The sequence below is a fragment of the Seriola aureovittata genome, chromosome 4 (assembly GCF_021018895.1).
Source record: "Seriola aureovittata isolate HTS-2021-v1 ecotype China chromosome 4, ASM2101889v1, whole genome shotgun sequence".
Classification (NCBI taxonomy): Eukaryota; Metazoa; Chordata; class Actinopteri; order Carangiformes; family Carangidae; genus Seriola; species Seriola aureovittata.
The window spans coordinates 26,752,129-26,776,867 of NC_079367.1; the positions used below are offsets into that span (position 1 = coordinate 26,752,129).

A 24,739-nucleotide genomic window follows, 5' to 3' on the forward strand; every position below is an offset into this window, starting at 1 on the left:
AATTTGAGGAAAACAGTTAAACATCTTATTTATTGAAGAATTATGTTTCATGTATGTATTCAAAACACCCTCAAACCTTTCCAAAACTTAAAAAAAAAAATACATGTGGTCTTGGGGGAAAGGGTCTTGAGATAACTCCATAAGCGCACCTTGAGACTTTTCCAGGATCCAGGACCAGGATGCACAACAGGACTCAGCTGAACACACCCTCCTGCTTCTACTGTGGGAGGAGGATGCGGTGACAAGGAGGGGTTCAAGTTCAATTAGGACAGCCCCTAAAAAAGTTCCCACACAGACAAGAAAAGAAAGTAGTCACAGAGGCAAGAGAGTGAACCTCCGGTCAGCAGCTTCACTCATGTTTATCCACGAGTAAAACAAGACATGCATTCTGTAGGCAAGTCGTGGCTGCTGCTTACAGGCTTCATACTGTTTTATATCATCTACCTGCTGTTCGGAGCGCTGGTTTTCTCCAGCATCGAGCGGCCGGTGGAGGACAAGCTGCGACATGACATGGAAGCCCTGAAGCAGGAGTTTCTGGGCCAGAGCTGCGTCAACGCCGCGTCCCTCGAAAAGTTTCTGGTCAAGGTTTTGACGGCGAACAAGTACGGCGTCTCCGTCCTCAGAAACTCCTCCGCCACTTCCAACTGGGACCTGGCATCCTCCATGTTCTTCGCCAACACTCTGGTCACCACTGTCGGTGAGTTCAGACCAAAGTACAAAGAAAGTCTTTAGAGAGAAAAGTCGTTTTTACGCATGACGTAAAACACCAAACTTACCCGCATGATACCTAAGAAGTAACTTCAAGTCTCGTCACAGTAAAATGTCACAGTATTATCCTCTATCAGGGATTTAACGCCACAAACTGAACAAAACTGAACAAACAAACACCTCCAGTCTGATGCAGGGACTTTATTTTTTGGCTTTGATTGACGATAAAAACACATCATGAGTCAAATATTGATGATAATTTTATGGTGTTATTTTGCCACGTGTCATGGATGTTACAGACAAGTTGCAGCTGTGCAACTTTCAACTTAAGACAGGTCAGAAACAAACCGATACAGCCAGGGGGGAAAGTACGTTTCATCAATGCAAAGTGATTCGGGGGAAAGGTAATTTCCGGTTCATTTTCTTGAGACTTTATGAATATGGAAGGATGAGAAGTGTTCATATATATATATATATATATATATATATATATATATGAATGAATGAATTGATTCTCTTTGTCAGAGTAAATATCCAGGAGGTTCAGGGGCTCTTATTGTGAAATTATGAGACAAGGTTTGTTGATGAGAGTAGAGAAAAGGGGATGAATTACAGATTTATGAATTTACTGTGAATTACCAGAATATTGCAGGGTCTGTTTCTGTTATGTTTTATGCAGATTGATCTGTGTAGAATGTAGGAACCTGACCTGGATGTTAGAGGAAGGAAAGGGTGAGAGCGGAGTTCACAGAGAACATCACAGGTCCACATGATGCTCAGTAGTGATGTTGGGGTGTCCCTGACATGTTCACTCACCTGCACATCCGCACTCTTAAAGCACATTTTACCCACAGCATTTTCGCAAGTGGACGAAGGTGCTGTTAGTTTGTCATTAGACCTGAGAAGAAATGACTCTGTACAAGGTCGCACCGAAGCATCACTCAATCAGGGACAGTTTTACAGGCATGGTGCAGAAACCTGTCATCATTCATATTATGTAGACCACCATGAAGGTCATTGGGAGGCAAGAACACCATCCTCTTCAGTTGAAGTCCTGATGGTGCTTCTACGTCATCCACTCTGAATATGAGCTCTTACCTTCTGACTGACTGTTTAAGGTTTACACTGAAACACTAATTGTTCCATCTTCCATTTAAGATTTTAAGTCTCAGCCGTTAAATGCTGCATTGGTGAGTTTACGTGTGCAATACTCATTGGTTATACTGTTGAATGTACGATATTCTGGTGCAATGTGAAATATTTACACAGCATTATTTTTTAATTGGCTGTATCAGTTAGTTTTAATTGAGCTTATTTAAGGTTTACTCATCATGAGGAGCACTACTCAGCCTGTAAAAACAGTTGTACAGTATCTTCTTCTTTTTCTTCTTCTTCTACTGGAGCTTTCTTCAATCTGAAAAAATCATCACCAGGATTATGTGGGATTGGGTTTGGAGACTTCAAATTTCTAAAAGGAATCTTGCATCATGAACAGGAATGGAGTTTGAGAGATGTCAGACAGAGTCTAATAAAAGACATTATCAAGATGCATTATGGGATATGTAGGATCCAGAATTAACACCAGGATATCTCAACCTCTGCGACTCTGAGTTTGAACATTAATTTAAAAATCTGTTTATCTCAAGCCCCTGAGCTTTAATTAAAGTGCAATACTAGCATGTGACCTGTTATTGATATTAGATGAGATTTCAACCAGAGTGGTTCAATATCTTTTTTTGTGATCAATTATTTATTGTATGAATAAGGAGGTAACAAAACCAAATACAACACAAAATTAGACCGAACAGGAGGGATGAAACGTATGCAACGGATATCGAGAGCCCTCCCAGCTCCATCCACAAGCAGGCAATGAGAAGAAATTACGAAAAAAGGAAAATGGCTAAATAATAATAATAATAGTGATAATAAGAACATCAAGAAAAATCAATAACCAAACATAAACACACACAAAAAAAGGTTTGATATCTTGACAACTCGGGAAGCACGGCCTGGCCAGAGGCAATCACTGTGTCTGCAGTTGTTGCATCAAAGGCCTGAAGGTCAGTGGCATAAGATGTGTCATAAGATGAAGAGTTGTTTTTTTTTGGAGGGGGGTGGTTTCAACAAAGAAGTGTGTGTTTCTGTCTGTTTTGTGGTAAATGTTATGACTTAATTGACCAAAGGACTTCTCTTACATAGTATAAGTTTATTTATCCAAATACTTATCCATACCTAATCAGCAACATAACCCCTTGTATGTTTTAAACGTCCTGAGAAAGCTGCTGTGCATATGCAACGTCCTACAACAACATCCTGCTTCACATTTAATTACACACGTTAAATTGTAGGAGCCGCCCAGTGAAATAACAGTACAGCCTCAGAGCAGTTGGTGGTTCAGTGCTAATTCACATTCTCCTTACAAAAATTACCAGCTAGTCGAGTTATTCAGTTGAAGTTATGACAAAAAAAATGCATCTGTGGCTGCAATCATCTTCTTCAAACGTAGCCAGTCACAGTAAGATGTTCCCTGCGTCCTGAACTTGTTGTGTTTGCTGTTGAAACAGGATGTTGAGGCAGACAGAGTGATGCAGGGGGCACGTACCAGTGCAGCATGCTTGAAACATAAACCGCAGCGGCTCCTCAGGAAAGAAGACAGACAATATTTTTTTTTAATTTCTCATTTCATCTCACAACTTTGATTAAAGTTAAAGTGATATCCGCCACAGAATCAACCTCGGTTCCAAGAAAAAAACAATTAAAACGTAGCTTTGTCTAGAAAAACAAGCAACACAGGAAGTCACTAAACTTCTGAGAAAACACAAAAAAAACATTTCAATTTTCTTTTTTCTTATGGTTGTGTTTGAAATCCATGCTTTATTTGTAGTTTTTACTTTTAAGGCAATAATTTGAATGAATAAAGAGTCTCTTGTTTTGGATGCTAATTTGTCTGGTAGAGTGGAAAGAAAAATCAAGTGTAAGAATGATGATTTGCCTTTTGTCTTAACTTATCATTTTAATTATTGTCCATGTCCATGCCTCCACTCCTAGAAAAATCAAAGCATGGAGCAAATTAGTTTCTTAAGACGCAGTAATCATATCTATTAAAAAAGTTCAGGCAAATATTTTAATCCCTCCCCCATCTTCTTTCATGTACTTGTAAGTTCCCTCTTAACATGACTTGCAATTTGCTTCAGTTTTTGACTTGAGTTTGTGACTGGACTTGGACAGTATCACAACTAACAGGGTTCAGCATCATCACAGTAACAACACACAGTGAAGCTCCCGGGGTGTTTAAGCTGCAAGCTGCTCTGAAAACGGTCACATTCACAGGCTGCCAGCCAGACACTCACATGGCCACTGAAGAAATGCAAATTCATGCATGAAGCAGAACAGAAGTGACCTTTGTGTTCAGGAGATGTTTGTTTGCTCTATGTGATGCATGAACTTCTTTCACAATACTGCAAGTGTTTTCTTACAGGACACTTCCTTAAATGTTTTAATATGTTTAGCTGAGGTTTCAGGTCGAGGAGAGTTTCGACCCATCAATGGTGTTTTTTCCAGGTCAACCAGAGAAAGAGCAAGTGTCTGGTATTTACGCAGGTTGTAAATAAACCACCAGTTTGTTATCTAAACCTTTTATCTGCAGGTGAAACCAGAAATGCAAAATCAGATTATGGAAGTTTACAGTGGACAGATTGGAAGTCATTTTTTAACATTTTCATTTGTTCAATAAAACTTTTTTTTTTTTTTTTTCTTCAACCTGATCGCTCATGTTCCCTCCCTGTTTACCTGTGTTGATCTCAGCAGTTACATCTGGGGACTAAAATACTACTATGACCAGGAGGAATGGTGTCCAGAACTTTGAGAATAAGACCCAGGATGGAAGGAAACACACAACTTTTGTTCTTTGTAATGTTTGTCAGTGTGACTGTGAACACTTTGGACCTGGGGCAGCTGATGAGAGGTGGGAGGGACATTTCCAAACTGATGGTTTATTGTCTCGTCAGTGCACACTGAAACTAAATGGCTGCTGATGTGGTACAGCAGCTTGTGACTCTGACTGGATTTAATGAAGAATAATAATGGGTAATTGATGTTGTCACTTTGGATTAGTTGAAGGCAGAGTCACTGGATGTCGAACGTCTCCTGTTGCATTCAGGTTCCCTCCACCCTTAGTTACTGTCTAACATGAATCGATTACTTAGGGGTCAGAGGGCAAATGGAAAATGTCAATCCTATGACTGCAAAGAGACACAAAACGACCACAAAAGAAGACACATGCCCCGGGGGCCCATTGTCTCATACTCCATCAATGCTTGCTAATGGTGGAAAACTGTATAAATATTTTCATTGTGAATTAAAGTTGCCCTGTGGTGTTTTTTTATTTCACAGGAACATTGTTAGCTTGACATTCAGTCCAAAGATTGCGTGTCTAACGGAGTCACTGTGGCAGTTTTATGTGTTTTGAGAGGATTGTGCTTGTTTGTATGTGCTGTATTGTTTTCATTTATATTTTTTATGATGCGTTGATTCTGTAAATCACTTCTCCATAATGTGACGGAGGAGGCAGAGCTGAGATCTGGCCCAGTCAAAAGGCTCATTTCAGGTGCATCAGTTGCAGTAGTTTCACTGCTGCCTGGTGGACGATTCCTCCCTGTAGGCAGGTTTGACAGACACTCAGTGAAGAATTTGTGCTGTGAGCCTGGGTTTTATTTTCTTCCTCCCAGCATTAGTTTCCTCTTGTTGCCCACAGCTGCTGTTTTTTTTGTTAACTGAAAAATTGGCTCCAGTCCAACTTCAGGAGCCAATTAGTTGCAGCTGTTATCTTGTCTGACAGGTACAGTAGCTTTACTTGGACCACTGCTGACTCTGTCACATTAGTCTATGTTCTCATGATCAAGCTGAGTGTTTTTTTTTTTTTTTTTTTTGTGATTAAACTATGAATTGTTTAAACTTTTTGTGGAAATGTTTCACCTAAAGTCTCACTGAGGCAAATAACAAAGAAAATGAACTCTAGTACATTTGTACAAAAATACAAATGACATACTTAAAGGAGCTATTTGTAAGTTTAGCTATTGCTACATACCCAGCATTAGCATTAACAGCTGTTTACTTACCAGTCTTAGCAAGAGCTTCAACCATTGTTGCATTTACAAGACAAGAGGTTATAATGGGCTACGTCCTCTGAGCAGAAAATACTTTGTCAGTGCAGAGTGAACGCTTCAGTGACTCTGTAATGGAAAATGATGAGATGGTCCGACCGGGCCGTGGCTACCTGGTTAGCATGCTAACTTCAGTAGAAGAAAAGAAGTGATAGAAATAGAAGTAACAAGAGGGTTGCTCTCCCCCAGTGGAGACAGCTCTTGGTGAGTAAAGGAATGACTGTTGATGCTGAACTCACATAATTTCTTCTAGACTGGTAATTAAACAGCTGTTAATACTAATGTTAGCTATGTAGCAATAGCACAACTTACAAATAGCTCCTTTAAAACATAACAAAAAACGGTGTTTAGCAAGATTTGTAGCTCAGTTCTTTTAGTTTAAAATGCAAGTGGCAGTTGGAATAAAAGATTTCCTAAAAAACATTTTTGGTTGCTTGAAGCAGTTCAGAGTTTTAATAATTATAAATGTACACAGAAAGGGAGGAAATCGAAGACGATTTTAACATTCACACAATTGTCTTTTCTATTGTGTCTCCCCTTTTCCTCTGCTGCGTCCCTGCTCCTCCTCCAGGTTATGGCCACACCACTCCTCTGTCTGACACTGGGAAGGCCTTCTCCATCGTCTACGCCCTGATAGGAGTCCCCTTCACCATGCTGGTGCTCACCGCCTGCGTCCAGAGGCTCATGTACCCTCTGGTCCTTGCTCCAGTCGGCCTCCTGCAGCGTACAGGCATGGAGCCTCGGCCGGCCACCGTTGTGCACTTCCTGTTGCTGCTGACGCTGGTGGTGCTGTGCTTCTTTGTGGCTCCGGCGGCGGTGTTCAGCGCTGTGGAGGTGTCCTGGTCCTTCTTGGACGGGATCTACTTCTCTTTCATCTCACTGTGCACTATTGGACTAGGGGATTTTGTTCCAGGGACACAGCCTGGGCAGAAGTACAGGCAGCTGTACCAGGTCTCTGTCATGGGTGAGTGCAGTTGTTTTTATGTCCCTTGTATATCAGAAATTAATTTGTTCAGTCACCCAACCTGGTGTAGCCAGATTTAATCTGTACAGTAACATCAGACTAAAGCCCAGAACATCAACATTTTAAAGTCGTATTTGTCCTTTTCACACTGAATTTCACTGGAACTGGCAGGATTAAGAGATGAATTGGATAATATCTTCTGTGTCCTTTTATGCACTTTAAAGTTCCCATATTGTTCATATTCAGCCCGTATTTTTAAAGAGGACCTATTACGGCCATTTTTAGTGTTCATCATTTCATTCTTGGTGTTGACTAAAATAAATTTACATGCTTTAATGTTCTGAAAAGACATTATTTTTCTTCTTCTATACATTGTATACTGTACCCTATTCACCCTCTGTCTGACGCACTCTGTTAGAGCTCAGGGCTCTTTAAGGCCCCCCTCACCCATCTGAAGCCAATCAGAGCCCAGTGTGCTCTGATTGGTCAGCTTATCAGCAAAGACACGTTCCGCATGTCTTGTGTAAACAAACGGTTGTGGCGGCTTCGGTTCTACCTTATCAGTTTGAGCCAGAGTCTGATCCTGAACCAGTACATCAGACCCGATCCAACTTCACAAGCTGGACTGGAGCAGGAAAACAAGTGTACCCGCTGTCCCGCAGCCGGGCGGCAGAAAGAGGCAGAAATATTGAGAGTGCTGTGAAGGACAGTCTGCAAAGACTTCGGATGACAATATTCATAACTTGGAATACTTTTATGAGAAACCTTGTTGATTTTTTTATGTATGGGCACTTCCGGACTAAAGGATTTGGTTTTGTTGCTTCTTACTTATGTGATCAGGTTGTAAACATCACAGATCCACAATAACTATGCAGACTGTAGGCTGTGAGGCTGAGTCCCCCGTTCAGCCACATCAAATGTGAACTACAGAAATAACCATTGTGAAAATGAAGCATCTAACTGTGCGTGGTTTCTGAAGCAGTCCTCCTTGAAGTGTGGCCTCACGCTATAATGTTGGAGCAGTTGAAGGAACTGTGTAAAAAGAAAAAAATAGGCAGATTTCTGCATGCAATTGAGAACACTGTCTTTTCGGCATGACTACAAAACTAAACAAAACTCTTCATTATAAGTAGTTATGTGCTGTGCCTTGTGTGGGGGCGTGCCAAGCTTGCATGCTGGGTCCAACTTTCTGGTGGGCGGCACCAAGAGACATTCATACAAAGGTGAAAATTGGGTTTTTACCCTGACGGAGTTACTCGCTTTGGTTTAAACTTTGAGCGTTGTGACTCTGGAGACCATTTCCATGCACCACAACCTATATAACACGCAATAAGTAAGGGAAAACTCAGAAAAGCATAATAGGGGCCCTTTAAAATAACCGTCAGGGTCATAACTTTGTGATGACAAAATAGTCAGGGCTCTCAGCCATGCCCCAAGCCCCGCCCACCAGGGCCCACCTTCCAACCTTGCAGGATTTGGTTTCTCTGAGTGTTTACCTGAACTGCGATATTTTTATTGGATCACTCAGAAAACTGTCAGCTCACCAACCTGTTGTTGCTAGAGCTCCGGAGAGAGGCCTGAGAGAGGAGATGTAAAACTACACTGAAGTTGTTTTTGGTGCTTAAAACTTTCAAATAAAACACCAGGAAACTTATTATGTGGGACCTTTACATATATTTGCAAAAACTGCAGCCATTTTTTTCCTAACACACATGTTGTGTAATTGTTAAAGCAAAACACTGATTTTCTGCTTCACTTTTGTTTCTTTTATGTCTTTCTCTTGTCACATTTGCTTCTGATTGAAGTCTGAATGTGTCTGCAGTCACAGCACCAGGCTCACTCACTTCGTCTTTTAAGGCTTGGTCATTGAAGGTATATGTTTAACAAGAAGGTGTTGTCATCATGGTCCATGACACAGTGATGTTGGTATCATTAACTCTTTGCTGAGCTAGCTTTAAATGCAGTGTTAGTTCATGTAGTTCAATTAGTGCAGAGTCTCACTCACACTTGAAATTTATCATAAACATGTTGAAAAATACAAGCACCAGGTTTAACATTACTCACTTTCACTGGCTCCCCAGTTGTGATTCACTTAGTACGCACTTATCACTATACAGAGCAAACACTTCTGGGTTAGGTCAGTAAACTTAGCTGTCAGTCTTGCTCTGTTGCTGGGTTAGGGTTTCATCCCAACCTGTTTACTTTAAAGATGCCACATGGACTTTTTGACCTGCAGGTGTGCTGTGGAGGACTTTGTTATGAGTCCCTGCTTTTTTTTTTTTTTTTTTTTTTTTTTTGCCTTGTGCACATGGTCAGGAACCTAGGCAAACTTGATAAACAGTTCTGCCAATGGTGCCACATTATTCCACCGTTCTGCAGGTGGCGGTATCATACCAAGGCACTAAGAAAGTAAACATGAGAGTAAACAATCCATGATTTTAAAATGAGCTTTTGCAAGTATTTTGTGGGCAAGGAAGTGAATTAATGTAAATAGAATGTAAATAGTTCAATGGGCCACTTCAGAACGACTGAACCCAGATGAAATACTGGAGCACACGATTCACTTTAGCACTTTAATGATCAGGTGCAAACATTTGGATACGTACTGCGTCTTCTTCAGAGTAAAACAAAGATTTGAATAAAAATTGAGTAACCTCCTCCAGGTAGAGAACAGTCTCTCATTGGTTAAAAGGAGTGACATGACAGCACTCATTGAAGAAGGAAGGTCCTACAGTGTGACACGCGACATCTCAATATTCATAACCAGACTCAACAGTGATATGATAAAATCATCATAAAAGAAACAATGCTGTGTGATGATTATTGGGACATAGATTAAAGATATCAGCTCAGTTCTTCATTGAGTCCATGTGGGTCAGCTGTGTTTAGTGTTTACATCCAGAAAGCTTCTTTCCTCAATAGTTTATTGACCATCTCCTCCTTTCTGAGAAGGAGAAATTATTTCTATGAAACCAGAATTTGATGCAGGAGATCCATGCATAGCTTCTGCTTAGTGTCTGGTTATTGGTTACTGGTTCCAAATAGCAGCACTGTGTTCGGCAGTCTGTGATTTAAGAGGGTGTTTGATCTGGCCTACATGGACCATTCCACATGGACATTTCAGAATATAAATTCTGAAATCAGTGACATGAATATTAATTGTGAAATGTCGAAGCCTACCGTCGTACTGTGCTACTCTGAGAGCACCGGTCTCTGTTAGTGGAGGGCCTGAAGCCTCCTTTCACCTGTTAACACTGAATGTAAACATAACTTTTGTTGATCTACAATGAAACTCCACAGGGAACGTTTTAAGTAAAGAGGTTTAAATCCACAGCTAAACAAACACCCGAGAGCTAACGTGATTTTAAACCAGACCAAACTTATGAACCAAGAAAAAATATATATGGAGACTTGATGGAAACAAATTTGTTTGAATAAATAATGGCACTGCAGAAATAGCCTACACTTCATCTTGGAGGAATCTTATTTATTCAAATAGTTTATAAATATGAATGGGATCCCATGAATCTTCATTATTATAAATGTTCCCACAAGTGCAGCAAGTCTCTGAAACATCCAAACATCCTTTAAATATTCAGCGCACACAGAGGCATCCTAATATCTGCACATTTCCACCCTGTTATTGTTATTTCTCTGCAAGAATGTAACTAAAAATCCCAATGAAAGTGAGCAGTCACAAGGAGCTGCTACCTGCCTGCAGAGCTGTAGATGAGTCTGACCTGACATTGTGCAGAGGCACAGAGCCATAGGGTGACAGACGGTCACAGCTTCATATGTCCCTGTATCTTCTTTATTCCGGAGAAGAAAAGAGGAGGATTTTTTTATTGTTGTTGTTTTGAAAGTAATCTTGAGAGCATATAACAGAAAAGGATTGTGTTTTTCTGGGATGATTGTGTTGTCTTGCTGCTGTATGGGGAGAATCTGACCTTTGCAGCCAAGCATGCCTCTTTCATTTTCACCTCCGACGTGAGAAGTAGCACCTTGCGCTGCTTCTACTTTCTTGGTTCCTCATAAAGGAAACCGCTCTCTGACTTCATCTGTTAACACTCTTGAAATTGAAATTCAGTTTTCTGTGTAGCTCATTATAAGTTGATCTGAGTTTGCAGAGAATTACATGAAACAGAAGTGAAATTATCTGAGAAGCAATCAGGGATTTTGAGCTTGAAAACTTTGAGTCCAAGCAACAGCCCCCTGACTGTAATATTAGGTTCAATGTGTGGGAGTCTGACAGTGGCTTAAATTAGAGAGCAAATATCCCCAGGGGCTTTTTTGTTCAATAGGCATTAGTCATGCTGGTGGCAAGGCAAGGAAATATCTCAATTATTATCCAGATTAGAAGCTTTATTTTATCATGATTCTGGCAGCAACATCTTGTGAGTCATCTGTCATCTCTTTCACTCAGTGATTCATGATGTCAGTTCATGTCATTTCAGGCCCACTGCAAAGCCAGATCTAGAAATGCAAAGTGATATCTGGTAAAGTGTTGGCACATTTAAAGTTCACTTATTGAAAATGCAGTATTATTGTTTTTAGGAGCAATGTAATAACATTGCACCTGCAAGGCTCCTTCAGACATGCAAACTGACAGGATGGACGGGACAATATCATTTATTAGAGGTGTATTAGGTGTTAAGCAGATATGTGTTTCTTACCCAGTGGTTCTTTGTTCTTTTTTAGATCAAGACGTCGCTGTCACATGTCGGAGGGTTGTGTTCATAGCCGTGCTGCTGTTGTTCTGTGTTTGTCTGGGTGTTTTCTCTGTAATTGAATCAGGGTTGGAATGATGTTTTTGTCTAAAAGCGGCTCTGCGGTGAATATCTGACAAATGAATGTGCTCTGCTGTGTTCAGGACTGAAAGAAAATTAGTGAATGTTGTTTCCCCTCGGCAACGATTTTGACTAACAACAAATTCAACACTAAAATGCTTTTTTTATTGTTAAATAAAACAAACAGCTATTGATGATGAAACTTGAGTATCATTAGGTTTAGGACATGACAATGTTTGTTTTGGCCAGTATACACTTTATTCCCCCTATTGACTCATATTAGAAGGATTTCATGTTTGACGTGATGGTCGGAGTTGGTGGGCGAGTAGGCGTTGCTGCCAGTCGCTGTGTTTTTTCCTGTGTGTCCCGTCCTCTTCTAATGGCTTGACTTCAGTTTGGAAGGAGGCCCAGCAGTTCAGATGGAGCAGCTGTGTTGTTTTCCCGTCCCGCAGGCTGTATTATATAATAACGATGTAGGTCGAGTCAGATTAACCCAAACCGTCCCCGCAGGTTCAGAGGAGGATTAGTGAGCGACTGGAGATTGTAGCCTGTTGTTCTCACAGCCACAGATGATGTGACGTCACTGGAAACCAGTGTTGTTTCCCCAGCTGAAGTGCTGTGTGCTGAAACTGACCATAAGTAAATTGGTTGGAAATAGCAACACAAAAACCCCACTGTGGTGGTAAATGAAAATGAAGGCCAACTTCTAAAATCCATCATAATCAGCAGGATTTCCTCCTGTTTTTCTGTCAGTGTTCCTGAGATAGCTGGAGAATTAACCCCACAGTAGTATTAATGGCTGCCCGAAACAATAGATGCCATTTATTCCAGAAATGTACATTTTCCTAAAATGTCCACATTGGAGGGATCATCCTTCACTGGCTGTATTTTGGTCTGTACCAATTTTAACATTTTCACACAATTTCTACCAGCCATTATTTTGTTAGATAGGTAGATAGATAGATAGATAGATGGATAGATGGATAGATGGACACTTTGACTCTCTCAACATACTATTGATCGATGCAAAGTTCAAGTAAGAAAAACACCCAAACTGTTACAAGGCTTTTCCGTGACAGCACAGCGTTTCTAGTGACTTGCTGAAGAGCAAATATTTTGGGATGTTAGTTTGGTGTTTGGACGGTCAAAGTCTGTTTTTTTTGTCTTGTGTTTTTCACCATGAAGGGTTTCCCATGAGATTCTCAGCTGGAAAAATAAAAGCAGTCCAACATTTAAGATTAAAGTCAACAGGTTCAAACTGTTTGATTCAAGTACTGTAAATATTTAATGGTGATATAAGTAGTGATTTCAGAGTTATCTGATCTTTTAAATCTAATTCCAGTTAGATTGAATTAAATAAAAATGAACTTGGCTCCTTAAACCAGTAGATATAAGAGCATGTAGGACCAAAGCTGCTCGGTGCTGTTATATGTAGCCATCTCCTTCACCATTCACTGGAAACTTCCCACAATAACAGTATAGTTCTGGAGCTGAGGCCTCTGTAATCCTACACTGATTTTCGTGAAGAGGTGGCCTACTTGTACAGTGAGAGACTATTGTCCAGGGCCTGAACTCTGGGCCAGTTCAGTGCATACATGTGACAGAGAAAGAAAAACCACATGGCATTGCTTTAAGGCAAACACGAGAACCAGAGCAGCAATAACACATTTTGTGCAGATTTTGTTTTCAGCTTTGACACCAACTAGAGGGCACTGATGTCCTGGACTTACTACAAGAGTTTTTTCTGTCCACAGTCCAGCGTATGTCAAGACTCTGACATTAATTCCTCAGGTCTTTACTGGCCACATTTTCTGAGATTTTTGCGGTCTTATGCAGTCATGAATGGAGGAGACTGCTAATAACAACTGACAGTGAATTTGTAAAGATTTATGTGAGAGTTTGATGTGGTAATGTAATGATTTGACTTTTCTCTGTGATGAAACATTGAAAACTGACCAGCAGGGTGCCGCTTTGAGCCAACTGAACAGTTTTTACTCCATTTCTACGTCAATCTGAAACAGTGGCTCCATGTGGCTACAGCATCACGACCAATATAGACTAAAACACATATATGGTTAAATAAACTAAACTTTGTCACAGTTTCTCTGCACTATATCTGCACTCCATTTAAGTGGCTTTCCCGTCCTTGCCATTACATAACAAGTGACACACCAGTATGACCAAGTGGAACGTAGTCTCTTCTATCTGTAAGCACATCCAGTGCTTCAGCTGGTCTTTACAGCCATGCCAGCAGTGCTGCGTGACTCTAATGCACATAATGCACCAGAAAACAAAACTATAACTGTAGAAAGACAGTTTATTTGTTATTAGACTGCATCCTTCTTCAAAGTTTCAAAAGAATCTTCTTAAAGCCCAGAAACATCCATCTTTTCTAATTCACAGGTCACCAGGTCCTTGAACTTTTTATTCCAATACTTTTTATTGAATTTTCCAACATTACCAGCTCCAGTCATCCCATACAAAGAGTGTTAAAGGGGAAAAAAATCACACTCATTAATGGGCATTTGGCCATTTTTGAAAATGGAGCAAAGATTGCCACATCTTATAAAAGTTTCTGGTTGAGGCAGAAGTTGAATGCTTTAGCTGAGGTGCGCCATTACATCCTCCAGTCACAGTTATGGGATAGAGGTGCAGTTTTACTCCATTTAAGGAGAATCATTCCTTGTGTTTTTATCTAAACGTTCTGATTCATCCACTATTTGAGAAATAGTGAAAAATCAGTTTCAGATCATTACTTTCTTGAATAAATGACCTCCCATGACCTCTCTCTTTCTCTCTCTCTCTCCCTCCAGTCTACCTGTTTGTGGGTCTGATGATGATGTACCTCCTGCTGCGCACCTTCCACAAAATGGCCGACCTGCACGGCCTGACCACCTTCCTGCAGCTGCCGCGCTGCGAGGAGACCGATCAGGACGAGGACAGGGAGCCCATCGTAGAGACCAACCACGAAGACCAAACGCCCCCTCACCTGACAGAAAAAGCTGCCAGTAAGCCCCTGGAGCCGGGATCACAGCCGTCATACAACACCATCAACAAAGGCTGAGCTGTGGGGAGGCAGAGAAAAGACACAGAAGCTCTACCTACCTCTGGCGATTCCCTCGGTGTTGAACCAGTGATAAAACACCCAGACTGGTGGGCTGAATCTGAAATCCTGTCTCAATTTTTTCATTTTGTCTTCTGTAGTAAAAATAAAACAGAGAGCTTAACAGAGAGCTTAATAATAATAATAATAAGAATAAGAAGAAGAAGAATAATAAGAATAATAATAATGATGAATTGAGATGAGAGTTTTGAGATTCAGCCTTTGTGAGAGGACCGCCAAACAGTTTTTGAGCAGTTATTACATCACTTTCTGCACATATGAAAGGACTATCCTAACTTGACTACAGCAACCCCCCTGGGCCAAAAGCCACATATGATCCTTTTCCTCCTAAACACTGGTGTAACTATGGCTTGCGTGTTCACACACACGAAGGGCTCGAACCAAAACTTGTGGTACATAATTGGTTGTTTTCAGATCACTTTTGTCTTGCATGTGTTCTAGACACGTTTTTTTGTTTTTTGGGGGTTTTGTTTTTTTGTGCCCTAGGTTTGGGTTGCTGTATCAAGACTAACAAATCTTGTCTTCATATAATTGTGCTGAAACTAAACTTGGTGCTAAACACAATCTGTGGATTTCAACATTTCAACTTCATGAAAATCTTGTACACGTTTAACTGCATTTGTTTTTATTTGGGTTCATTGTTCAGCTCCTTCTCTTTATATTTCAAAATATGCACATCATATGCACATACACCTCCAGACTATTTACCAGACGTCCAGTCATGTTTATAATCCTGGGACTTAATCGCTGGAGAGGCCTTGAATGCATCTTCACAAGCACGAATGATCACAACTGCAGTGAAATGACAAATGAACCTGTTACAACTTCCTGAAATGAAGGGCTAATGTGGACCTACACTGAGCAACAGTGGGGACGTTTACTGGAACATGTTTCTTATTTAATTAGATTTCCTGTATGAAAGCAGTACCTTGTGTGTCTGGGTGGGCCTTCAAGAGCTACAGAAACTACAGAGAACTGTGTTTGCTTCAGGGCACAGGCTGTCCTCCTTTGTGCTGCCGCCCCCTGGTGTCTGCATGTATGTAGTGCAACAAGTTACCACACCTCCAGATGAGTGTTAAATGGGCTTAAAGGGTTGGAATATAGGGACTGAAGATAAAAAATAAATATGTGTTTCATTGTGGTGATTGAGGCCGTGATTAATTTCAGTGGAAAACTGTCACTTGTCAAACGCGGTATGCTCTGTGTGATTTATTGTGTCTGGATTTATTGAAATGCACTTTAATGTTCACATCATGTATTTTTTTGTTACCATCAAAGTTGTAGTCAAATGAACAGGCTAATTATATCCTGCTACTGTAACATAATGTGTCCCTGTCCATGTTGGTGCGTATGTTGTACAGTGACAAGAAACAGTCAGTGAACCCTCAATGATCTGAGTTTATGTATAAATGTGTCTTAAAATACGATCAGATCTTCATCTAAGGCACAATTATGAACAAACATCATCTATTTTATGTTAACTGGTGACTTATAATTGCCTGGTGTGAATGTGAGTGTGAATGTTTTAGATAAGCGGTATAGCTAATGAATGAACAATCTATTTTAACTAATGACACACAAATCATTGTATTGTTCTTGTCCATATTGAAAATATTCAAACACTCACAGTGTAGGCTGAAAATAGTGTGTGAACCACTCGGCTAATGGCATCAACAAAAGCTAATTGGAGGCAGGAGTTTTCAAACCTGGACTCCAGTCAATGAAACAAGACTGGAGGTTTGGGTTAGAGACTCTTTGACTGAGTTTCTTCTTATTCACAAGAAACATCTGATGTGAACCATGTCTTGCAAGAAACATCTCAGTGGAATTAGATTCAATAATTCTTGATTTGCATGAAGCTGAAAGTGTTACTGTCATCTCAGAGTTTAGATCTTCATCGGTCCACAGTCAGACACACTCTATGAATGGAGATGATTTAGTTCTGTGGCTAGTCTTCCGAGAAGTGATTGTTCAGCTAAGTTGACTCCCGCACACAACGCAAACACTCAGTAACAGGGAAGCTCAGAGTTACAGCATAAGGCTTAAAGGAATCACTGGAGCTGGTTAACTCTGTTCATCAGTCTACCACACATACATCACGGAGCATGGTGTCCATGACAGGACATCACATACATCCCTGAAGTTTGTCAAAGAGCAGCTTTATACTGGGAAGATGTTTTGTGGAATGATGAAACTATAAGGTTGAATTGTTTGGGAAGAACAAGCAGAACTGAGTATAAAAATGTCACTGTATACCGTCATGAAAACATCTTCCCAAAGGTGAAGTAGAGTGAAGGGAGCATTTGATTTGGGGCTTTGTTTCCTCTGGGCCTGGACAGCTCAATATCATTGTGGGGAAAATGAATTCCCAAGTTTATCAAGGTCTCTTGCAGGGTTAGGGTTAGGGTTAGGGTTAGGGCTGCGGCTGCTGAAGCTCAGGAGAAGCTGGTGATGCTACAGGACAATGACCATCAAAGTAAATCTACTACAGAAGGACTTCAGACAAAGAAAAACCCACTTTGAAGAGTGGTTCAGTCAGAGCCCAGACCTTAACCCAGTACAGATGCTGTGTAATGAACTGAAGAGAAATGTTCACATCAGACATCGTAAGAATATCAGGTCTGATCAGCAGCTACTGGGAGAGCTGGTTTCAGGTTGTTTCTGTCAAAGGAGGTTCAACCATTTATTAAATATGAATGCACTGTGAATGTTTAATTGCTGTTTTCAATAAATACACAAAAGATTAGAATTGTGCGTTATTAGCTTAAGCACATTGTGTCTACACTTTGTGACTTTATGACCCTTTAATGCAGGAAACCATCTTGCCAGACTCTAAGCTGGACAGATGGCTCATCCAATCACCTGCCACCTACCTGACATGTCAGGTTGATTTAATAACAAAGGATTCACATGCTTTTTCTTGTGACTATAGTTTAGTAATATCATGTATTCATACTGGACAATCATACATTTCAAAACAATTTGTGTTTTGTCCTCATCTTTGTCATCCTTGCTACTCTGAAGCTCTTTGCACTGTGAACCCATCCAGAAACCTGCACTACATGCCCTGTGTAGTTTTGACGTTCTCAAGCATTGTACCAGACAGATGTGAGTTTTAAAGTCCTTTTATAGGTTGAAGCCATCAATACATAATACCCAGCAAATACTCATTATTTTATTCATGGGTAGGTGACCTGAGAGGGGACACAAACACTGGGAGAATTTGTGTTTTTAGGTGGAATCATATGACTTTCAGATTGATAAATGAATGAAACAAAATGATGGCTATTTCGTATAATGTGAAGTGAGTGTGCTGGATCCAGACAATGGCATCTGTCATAAAGGTACAGTACAGTATTTGTCTAATCCTTCTAATATAGGATAGGTTCTTATTTTTATAATTATGTCTTAAAAAATGATCACATGCCTATATATAAAAGAAAAGTTATTGGATGGTGATTGTTTTGTCTGTCCATACTCAACCAGGAGTCATAAAGTCATGTCCATGCTATTTTAATGTACATAAGAGCATGTATTGTTTAAGACGAACTTAAACATGTAAGGAATATTCTTCCAGCATAGGGCTTGCACAAGAATTTAAACGGAAGTTGTCTGTTTTGTTGAGATCATTGTAAGTAAGTTATTAAGATCCTGTATGGTCTTGATGTGCTCAACTCCACTTATGTCAGCCTGAAGGTGGAGAAACAAACCGGAAACTGAAACCTCTCTTTTTGGAGACTTTGAGTCAGAAAACCTAAAAATCATTCATGCATGTTAAGATTCTCTAAATACACCACTGCAGCTTTTCTTCTGGGTAACAAATTCAAATATCAGATAAAGGGTGCAAACCTGCAGAAATGTGCAGGTCATAAGAAATTACCAAAATATAGTTTTTATTCATTTCCGCACTTGTCAAACCTGCAGTAATGTACTATCATAACTTTCTCTAACAGACGTGTGATGATTTTCTGCTAAAAAATTCAACCATTTTAAACAATGAAAATAAAGCACATATTTTCATTTTACGTTTTATTAAAAACTTCAGTACAGGTAAACAAATATTTCTTTAGAAAAAGTCTAAATACATAGTATCTGAGCATTCTGCCCTCGATTTCAAAACATAACCATTAAAATATTTGATAGAGAAAATAAAAGAAAATAAAATAACTGCCATGACAGTATATTAATATACCATTAGTGAATTGTCAAATATGGAATAACATTAAATTACTCATCTTGTTAACAAAATATGCCATTTATAAATAGTTTGAGACTGCATCCGCTGTTCAGAGAGGACCTTTGCATAGAGAGCAACTTTGATCCGTAAACAGGACATAATGTACAAAAATCCAACAAACAGATATCATGTGCTTCCTCAAACGATTTATTTCAGCAGTTCTCATGTCGTGCATTTTAGCAGTGTTGGTTTAAATGATAGATCAACATCAAGAACTGGCTAAGTTACAGTTAAAATACCTTTCCTTTTCCTTTAAACAATATTCATTAACAGAACTAATAGGATCCCACTTTATGTGTTTACAGGGAATAATTTGGCCAGATCATACCTGTAATGTTACTGTTTAATAAATACAGAGTAAAACATAAACCACATGCTCACATGACGGAGACTTAAAATGCATATTATTAACAAAAGTGCAATAATTCAGATGTAAACCAGACAAAACGTGTGAACTCCACTAAAACAAAAAGAAACTGACCTACTGACGAGTTAGCAACTGTTCACAGGGTAGAAGTCAGCACCATCCACACTCCATCAGCCAATGTGGCTGAGACTGTAGCACTATGATGAACGTCCAGTGGGACCAATCAATAATACTACATCTGTACAACAGAAAGTGTTGTGTAGTGGTTGTGACTTTAAATAATGTGACACGATGAGGATGTTTTGTACACATTCACAGTACTATAAATGCTCTTTTAATAACGGCATCTATTAGAAGTCATTAAATGCTCTTTCTGAGCTGGACTGTGCACGGAGCCATTACAGAACAACCACGTGTTGCTGTGTTTCCTGAGCCACACAGCTGCACTCAGGCCGACTGAGAGGAAACTTCTCAGAGGAAACAAACTAGTTTCACTTTTGTCGGCCTTCAGAGGGAACATGACTATGCTAGTCAGCTAGTTGAGCAGAATTTAAGAGTTGTGCTTTTTCCACTGAGTAATATTCCACAAGTAACTTTCTTTACTGCTAATACAGGAACACATAAATGAAATGTAATCTTACTGTACCTCCAACTACTGGTTATTGAAATATACCTGGTGATAAACTGAGGGATACAAATAAGAATCACCTAGTTAAAGATAATCCTCAAGAATTATGCACACTAGAAACTTCATTTTTTTCATAACTGAACAAAATACTGGTTCTTATGGATTTTTTCTGGCTGAACCACTTGATATCATAAATATGTAAAAGTTTTCAATGGCTAAAAAGCACATTTTCCACAGTGCTCCTCCCGTTTTAAAATCCTGACCTGATCTCTTATATCATGCCCCTGTTATAACTGATAAATATGAGGTTAAAGGATTTCTTCACAGAAGATCTGACTTACAATATTAGTGTTTCAACCTCTCCAACTTCCAACACCAGCCAAATCACATTCTCTCAGAACTCACTCATTAACATTTTACACTTGTATTATAAGGGATTTGTCCCACATCGCCCAACGATCAATCCACTGCATGAATCAACACTAGTACGTTACTGGTTTCCGCTTTTTTCTTACTCTCGATAACTCGGGATGTTCAATGTGAACGCAGGATCACTTGAAGCTGTGATGCATTTGACAAATTTTAAGGCTGAAACAGTTGTCTCTTCACACTTGGCAACTTCTCATTTTCTGAATAAAAAATGAGTTCTGCAGTCAGGCACCACCCTTCTTTAGTTCCAATTAGCTGAGTCACACTGAAAACTGTAATATGCTTTTCAGCAGTTCATTATGCACTGACTCACTGCTTATCTATTGAGCGTTATCTGGCATTCATTTTTGCCAGAAACAAATTCTTCGTGTTCCTTTTTTGTGTTTCATGTTACAATAAGAGCTGCCAGATGCATCACAGCTTGCTAGCCTACTTGTGGAGCATTTTCTATCTTAGACATGAACCATTTCTACATTTCTAGAACATTCTTACTACTTTCTAAAGCCCATAATACACAATTTCTTGAGCAACATGTAAAGACAACAAAGAGAATATTCGACATGTTTGACAGTCCAGCCCTTTGCCTTAATAATTCAGTTTTTGTCCACTAAGTTAGTGAATGGTGTTCCTATTGAAGTGGATTTCTCAAAGTATGATTAAGATGAGGCCATCAGGACTCCACCAGGATCTCCATAAGATGCTCCAACTCAAGTCCCTCTCTCACATGATTATGACCAGAGAAGGGAGAGGATGGTGGCGAAGAGATAGAAGGTGAAGAAGATGATGAGGAAGACAATGGGCTGAATGAGGAGAATGAAGGGAGGCACTTCAGATTCTGGTTGAGAGAGAGAGAAAAGGGGTGTGAGGAGGAAGAGGAGGGAGAGAAAGGTGGCAGGTAGCGGAGGAGATCATCCCCTGCTGGGTATCCACCTCCACTGCCTCTAAGCCCAAGCACTCCCATGTCCCTCTCCAGCAGGGACGTGTCTATATCCTGGAAAAGATCCTCCACAGTGAGATCACTGAGGTAGCTGGACCTCATCACCTCCATGTTGCTCTCTCGTACCCTGCACTCCTCCTGCTGCTCCCAGCTGCCCCCATAACCTCTGACTTCCTGTTTTACCCACGCCACACTTCCCTCAGGCCTCGACAGGTTCTCCAGGGACCGGAGAGGTGTCCGTGGAGCTACCTGAGGGCTCCCGTCAATGGTAGAGTCCAGTGCAGTGAGAATGGAGGAAATGGCAGCTGAGAGGGAGAAATCAGGATCAGTGGACATTGATCCCCAGTCCTCATCTTCGTCTCCTACAGACATAGGGACATTTGATGTATTCATGTGGCAGCTTGCAAGATACCTACTTGTAACACAATTTGACATGTAATTTGAGGAAACCAGATGGCAGCTGGTAAGTGCTGAGTGGCTGTTAGTAACTGCGACTGCAGAGTGATGTTTTGCTGCAGGAACTCCGGTGAAAATACTCTCCCACTCTTTCGCCTGGAATGCAGGTGAAGAGCTGCAAGGTGACACTTCCCTGTCTACAGAGGGTGCCATGCAAGCCTCTAGGCTAATCTGCCGCAGTGTGTTGGCTATCAGAACGGACCTCCGCAGACTGGGTTCAGGAAGCTCCTGGCCACGTTGATACTTGCTCAGGGAAACTGAGAACACAAACTGTCGTTGGCTCTCCCAGGTTGGGCTGGTCCTGTCAGAAACCTCCACATCCTCTGGTGGGAATTTACGCTTCTGCCCCTTCATGATCATCTTTAAACTGCAAAGGAAGGCATAAACTGTTAAACTGACCTGAATTACAGCCATAAAATAAATAACAGTAACAGTTATAACAGTGTAAACGTTTTATAGATGTATCAGTTTCTCAGTTTTGCCCTCAGTAAAGGAATGTGAGATTTTTCAAATTCAAATGCTCTTATAATAATATCAAAACACTGATGTAACATACATAACATATGAATACAATTTTTAAGTGTCAAAACAAGTAGTCGCTCAATAGTAACTTCTCCAGCACAAATAAACAATAACGCTTCTCAAGGATTGGGAGGATATTTTTGCTTTTTGATCACTGTGTTAAGTTTTTTTTTTTTTTTTGCTGTTGTTCCAAACCTAAGTCATCACTTATCACACAGCCTACGATAAACATCTGTCATGATCTAATGTAGCTACTAATCATCAATTGTAATTATTGAAAATTGCAGCCATAGACTAATACATCATAGGCAGTAAAAAGTACTTTGAAATAATATATTTACAACGAATGTTTTAAATAAATAAGACTGAGCAGAGTTCAATAGGACATAAGTCATTATCTTCAGTGTTTGTTAATTACTATTTTCAAAGATATGGCAAAACTAGTGCATTATAGATTAACTCTACTACTGATAACACGAATATTAAATTAACTGCGTTACCTAAATTTGATCATTTTATTTTTCATCAGAGTTTTCTATGAACTGAGTCATCCAGTGACTAAATGTGGGTTGGGGGTTGTAACGTTAGCTTCATCGTGTAGGAGGGAAACAGAAAACTTCTCAAACGAGGCCATTTAGTAGCAACGTAAATTAACTAAGACTAACTTGAATCATCATAATAACCGACACGAACACGAGTAGCGTAGTTAAACCACCAGCGGGTTAACTTTAAACAGTTTAAAAGTAAGGTATCTTTAAACAAACCGACCTGTTGAATCACTTCCCGTCTCTCGAGACAGTCGTTGTTGGATAAAGTTTCGTTATCCGGCTTCCTCCTCGACCCAAAAAACTAATTTAATTTGACACGAATTGCTCAACTCATTTAGAAATTAGTCGGTGATTAAAAAGTAATTTAAAACAATTTTTTCGGTTTAAAACTTTAAATGTTACAGCTGAGATTCGCTAACCGACTGACTCGCTCTTCTCCCGCCCGTGATTTGAGTTTCACGCCAAAAGGTTTGCAGTTGGGGGCTGGATGTAACTATGTGCATTATGGGTAATGGAGTTTTATTACGTTACATTCCAAGAGTAATTTCAGACTACAAATCCGCATGAAATACATGTTTGTAAACAGTATTACAAACATGATGATACAATTACAATTCATATTATATGTAGACCTGTTAATGCACTGCTGTCCTGATTACTGCCCCCCAAACCGGATTGTCAAGCTTATTATTATGTAATTTACATAGCACTAATTCCTAAATGATTACATCAACGATCCCCATTCTCCTATTGGCTTTGAACGACTAATTAGTTTACTAATTACGACAATGGTGTGTTAAACACTAACACAAACGTTATCAAATGGGGATTCCAGTCAGCATGTCTTATCGTTTAACGTTTAAATTAAAGTTATTGTTACAAAAGACTTGTGAGAGATCAGGCTACCGGACTGATCAGCAAACCAACACAGTCCAAGAGATTTGGAAATGTAGATATTACAACGCGATATCGACATATCAGAAACGTCTGCATCCTAAAAATGTACACGTCCACAAGAGAAGTACATTTTATCTCTAATAAAGTGTGCAGTCGTCCAAATCAATCTTATTTCAAACAGAGTCTATCATTTACCTGAGAGCTGCAGGCGCCAGAGAGGAAAACGGTCAGTGGACTCTCTTCTGTCGTAACCCACCTACATGTCAAATCTTTTCTGTTTCGATTTAAATTCCTCCACTAGACTTCTCACCATACGAAGAACCAGCGATTCAACTTTGAAAAAACACATTGGCTCCTCCTCCTCAGCTTGAGCATTGGACAGCAGAGAAAAACATCCAGTGATCAGAGCGTAAAGCAACTACTGGTAGTCTCTTTCAAAATAAACACCCAGAAAGGCGAACAACAGCAACAACTTTAATATAATATAATATAATATGCTTTATTTTTTATAGTTGCAACACATCTCCCAGAATCAATATAGGACTATAGTAAGAAACGGGGGCAATGACTGGAACTGGTGTGTTTCAGTGATGTACTGGGCACCAACATTAATATGATAACACAAGCATAAGGGTTAAAGGCCTCTATAAATTAAGCTTTTATTTTGAAGGCATCCTGGTATTAAGATGGCGCTCCTTGGTTCACTTGACACATTTTTGTCAGAGGGAGTTGCACAACAGATACACATGCCACTCATCTGACTCTCACAGGGACATGAGACACAGCAGATCAGAAAAGTGGTTCAGTACGTAGTTTTATATCAAAACCCAACGAAAACATCAAATGGGAGCAAAAACTCACATTAAATTACATTGCTACCACGTGAAGGGACAGAAATAACTCATCCTCATTCATTTTCTGTGGAAACCCATTCTATCATTTTATCTTGAACATAACAGATTACTGTGCTCAG

At 39.9% G+C, this 24,739-nt stretch overlaps 2 protein-coding genes and 1 long non-coding RNA gene across 4 annotated transcripts; 1 reads left to right on the forward strand and 2 right to left on the reverse strand.

Moving 5' to 3' along the window:
- Nucleotides 1–11: 11 nt before the first annotated feature.
- Nucleotides 12–584, reverse strand: LOC130167316 (uncharacterized). The gene is made up of 2 exons (XR_008827264.1): nucleotides 445–584; nucleotides 12–275 (listed from the first exon to the last, which is right to left on the reverse strand). It is a non-coding gene; the product is annotated as an uncharacterized LOC130167316 (long non-coding RNA).
- kcnk6 (potassium channel, subfamily K, member 6) lies at nucleotides 292–17,513 on the forward strand. The gene is made up of 3 exons (XM_056373332.1): nucleotides 292–697; nucleotides 6,442–6,834; nucleotides 14,435–17,513. Exons 1-3 carry the CDS (start codon nucleotides 382–384, stop codon nucleotides 14,683–14,685), a joined length of 960 nt encoding a protein of 319 aa, XP_056229307.1. The 5' UTR covers nucleotides 292–381; the 3' UTR covers nucleotides 14,686–17,513.
- A 1,595-nt stretch (nucleotides 17,514–19,108) lies between these two features.
- On the reverse strand, nucleotides 19,109–24,075 carry sertad3 (SERTA domain containing 3). Of its 2 annotated transcripts, none has more exons than XM_056373331.1 (2): nucleotides 23,962–24,075; nucleotides 19,109–22,166 (listed from the first exon to the last, which is right to left on the reverse strand). In XM_056373331.1, exon 2 carries the CDS (start codon nucleotides 22,157–22,159, stop codon nucleotides 21,077–21,079), a length of 1,083 nt encoding a protein of 360 aa, XP_056229306.1. In that variant the 5' UTR covers nucleotides 22,160–22,166; nucleotides 23,962–24,075; the 3' UTR covers nucleotides 19,109–21,076. The 2 variants fall into 2 exon arrangements, with proteins under 2 accessions (XP_056229306.1, XP_056229305.1); XM_056373330.1 differs by lacking the exon at nucleotides 23,962–24,075 and adding an exon at nucleotides 23,090–23,507.
- Between the last annotated feature and the right edge of the window lie 664 nt (nucleotides 24,076–24,739).

Excerpts from the sequence above, each read along its gene's own strand:
- kcnk6 (XM_056373332.1), top strand. The coding sequence starts at position 382 with ATGCATTCTGTAGGCAAGTCGTGGCTGCTGCTTACAGGCTTCATACTG. Across the intron at positions 698-6,441 it reads CACTCTGGTCACCACTGTCG|GTTATGGCCACACCACTCCT; the intron begins GTGAGTTCAGAC and ends CTCCTCCTCCAG. Across the intron at positions 6,835-14,434 it reads GTACCAGGTCTCTGTCATGG|TCTACCTGTTTGTGGGTCTG; the intron begins GTGAGTGCAGTT and ends CTCTCCCTCCAG.
- sertad3 (XM_056373331.1), bottom strand. The coding sequence starts at position 22,159 with ATGATCATGAAGGGGCAGAAGCGTAAATTCCCACCAGAGGATGTGGAG.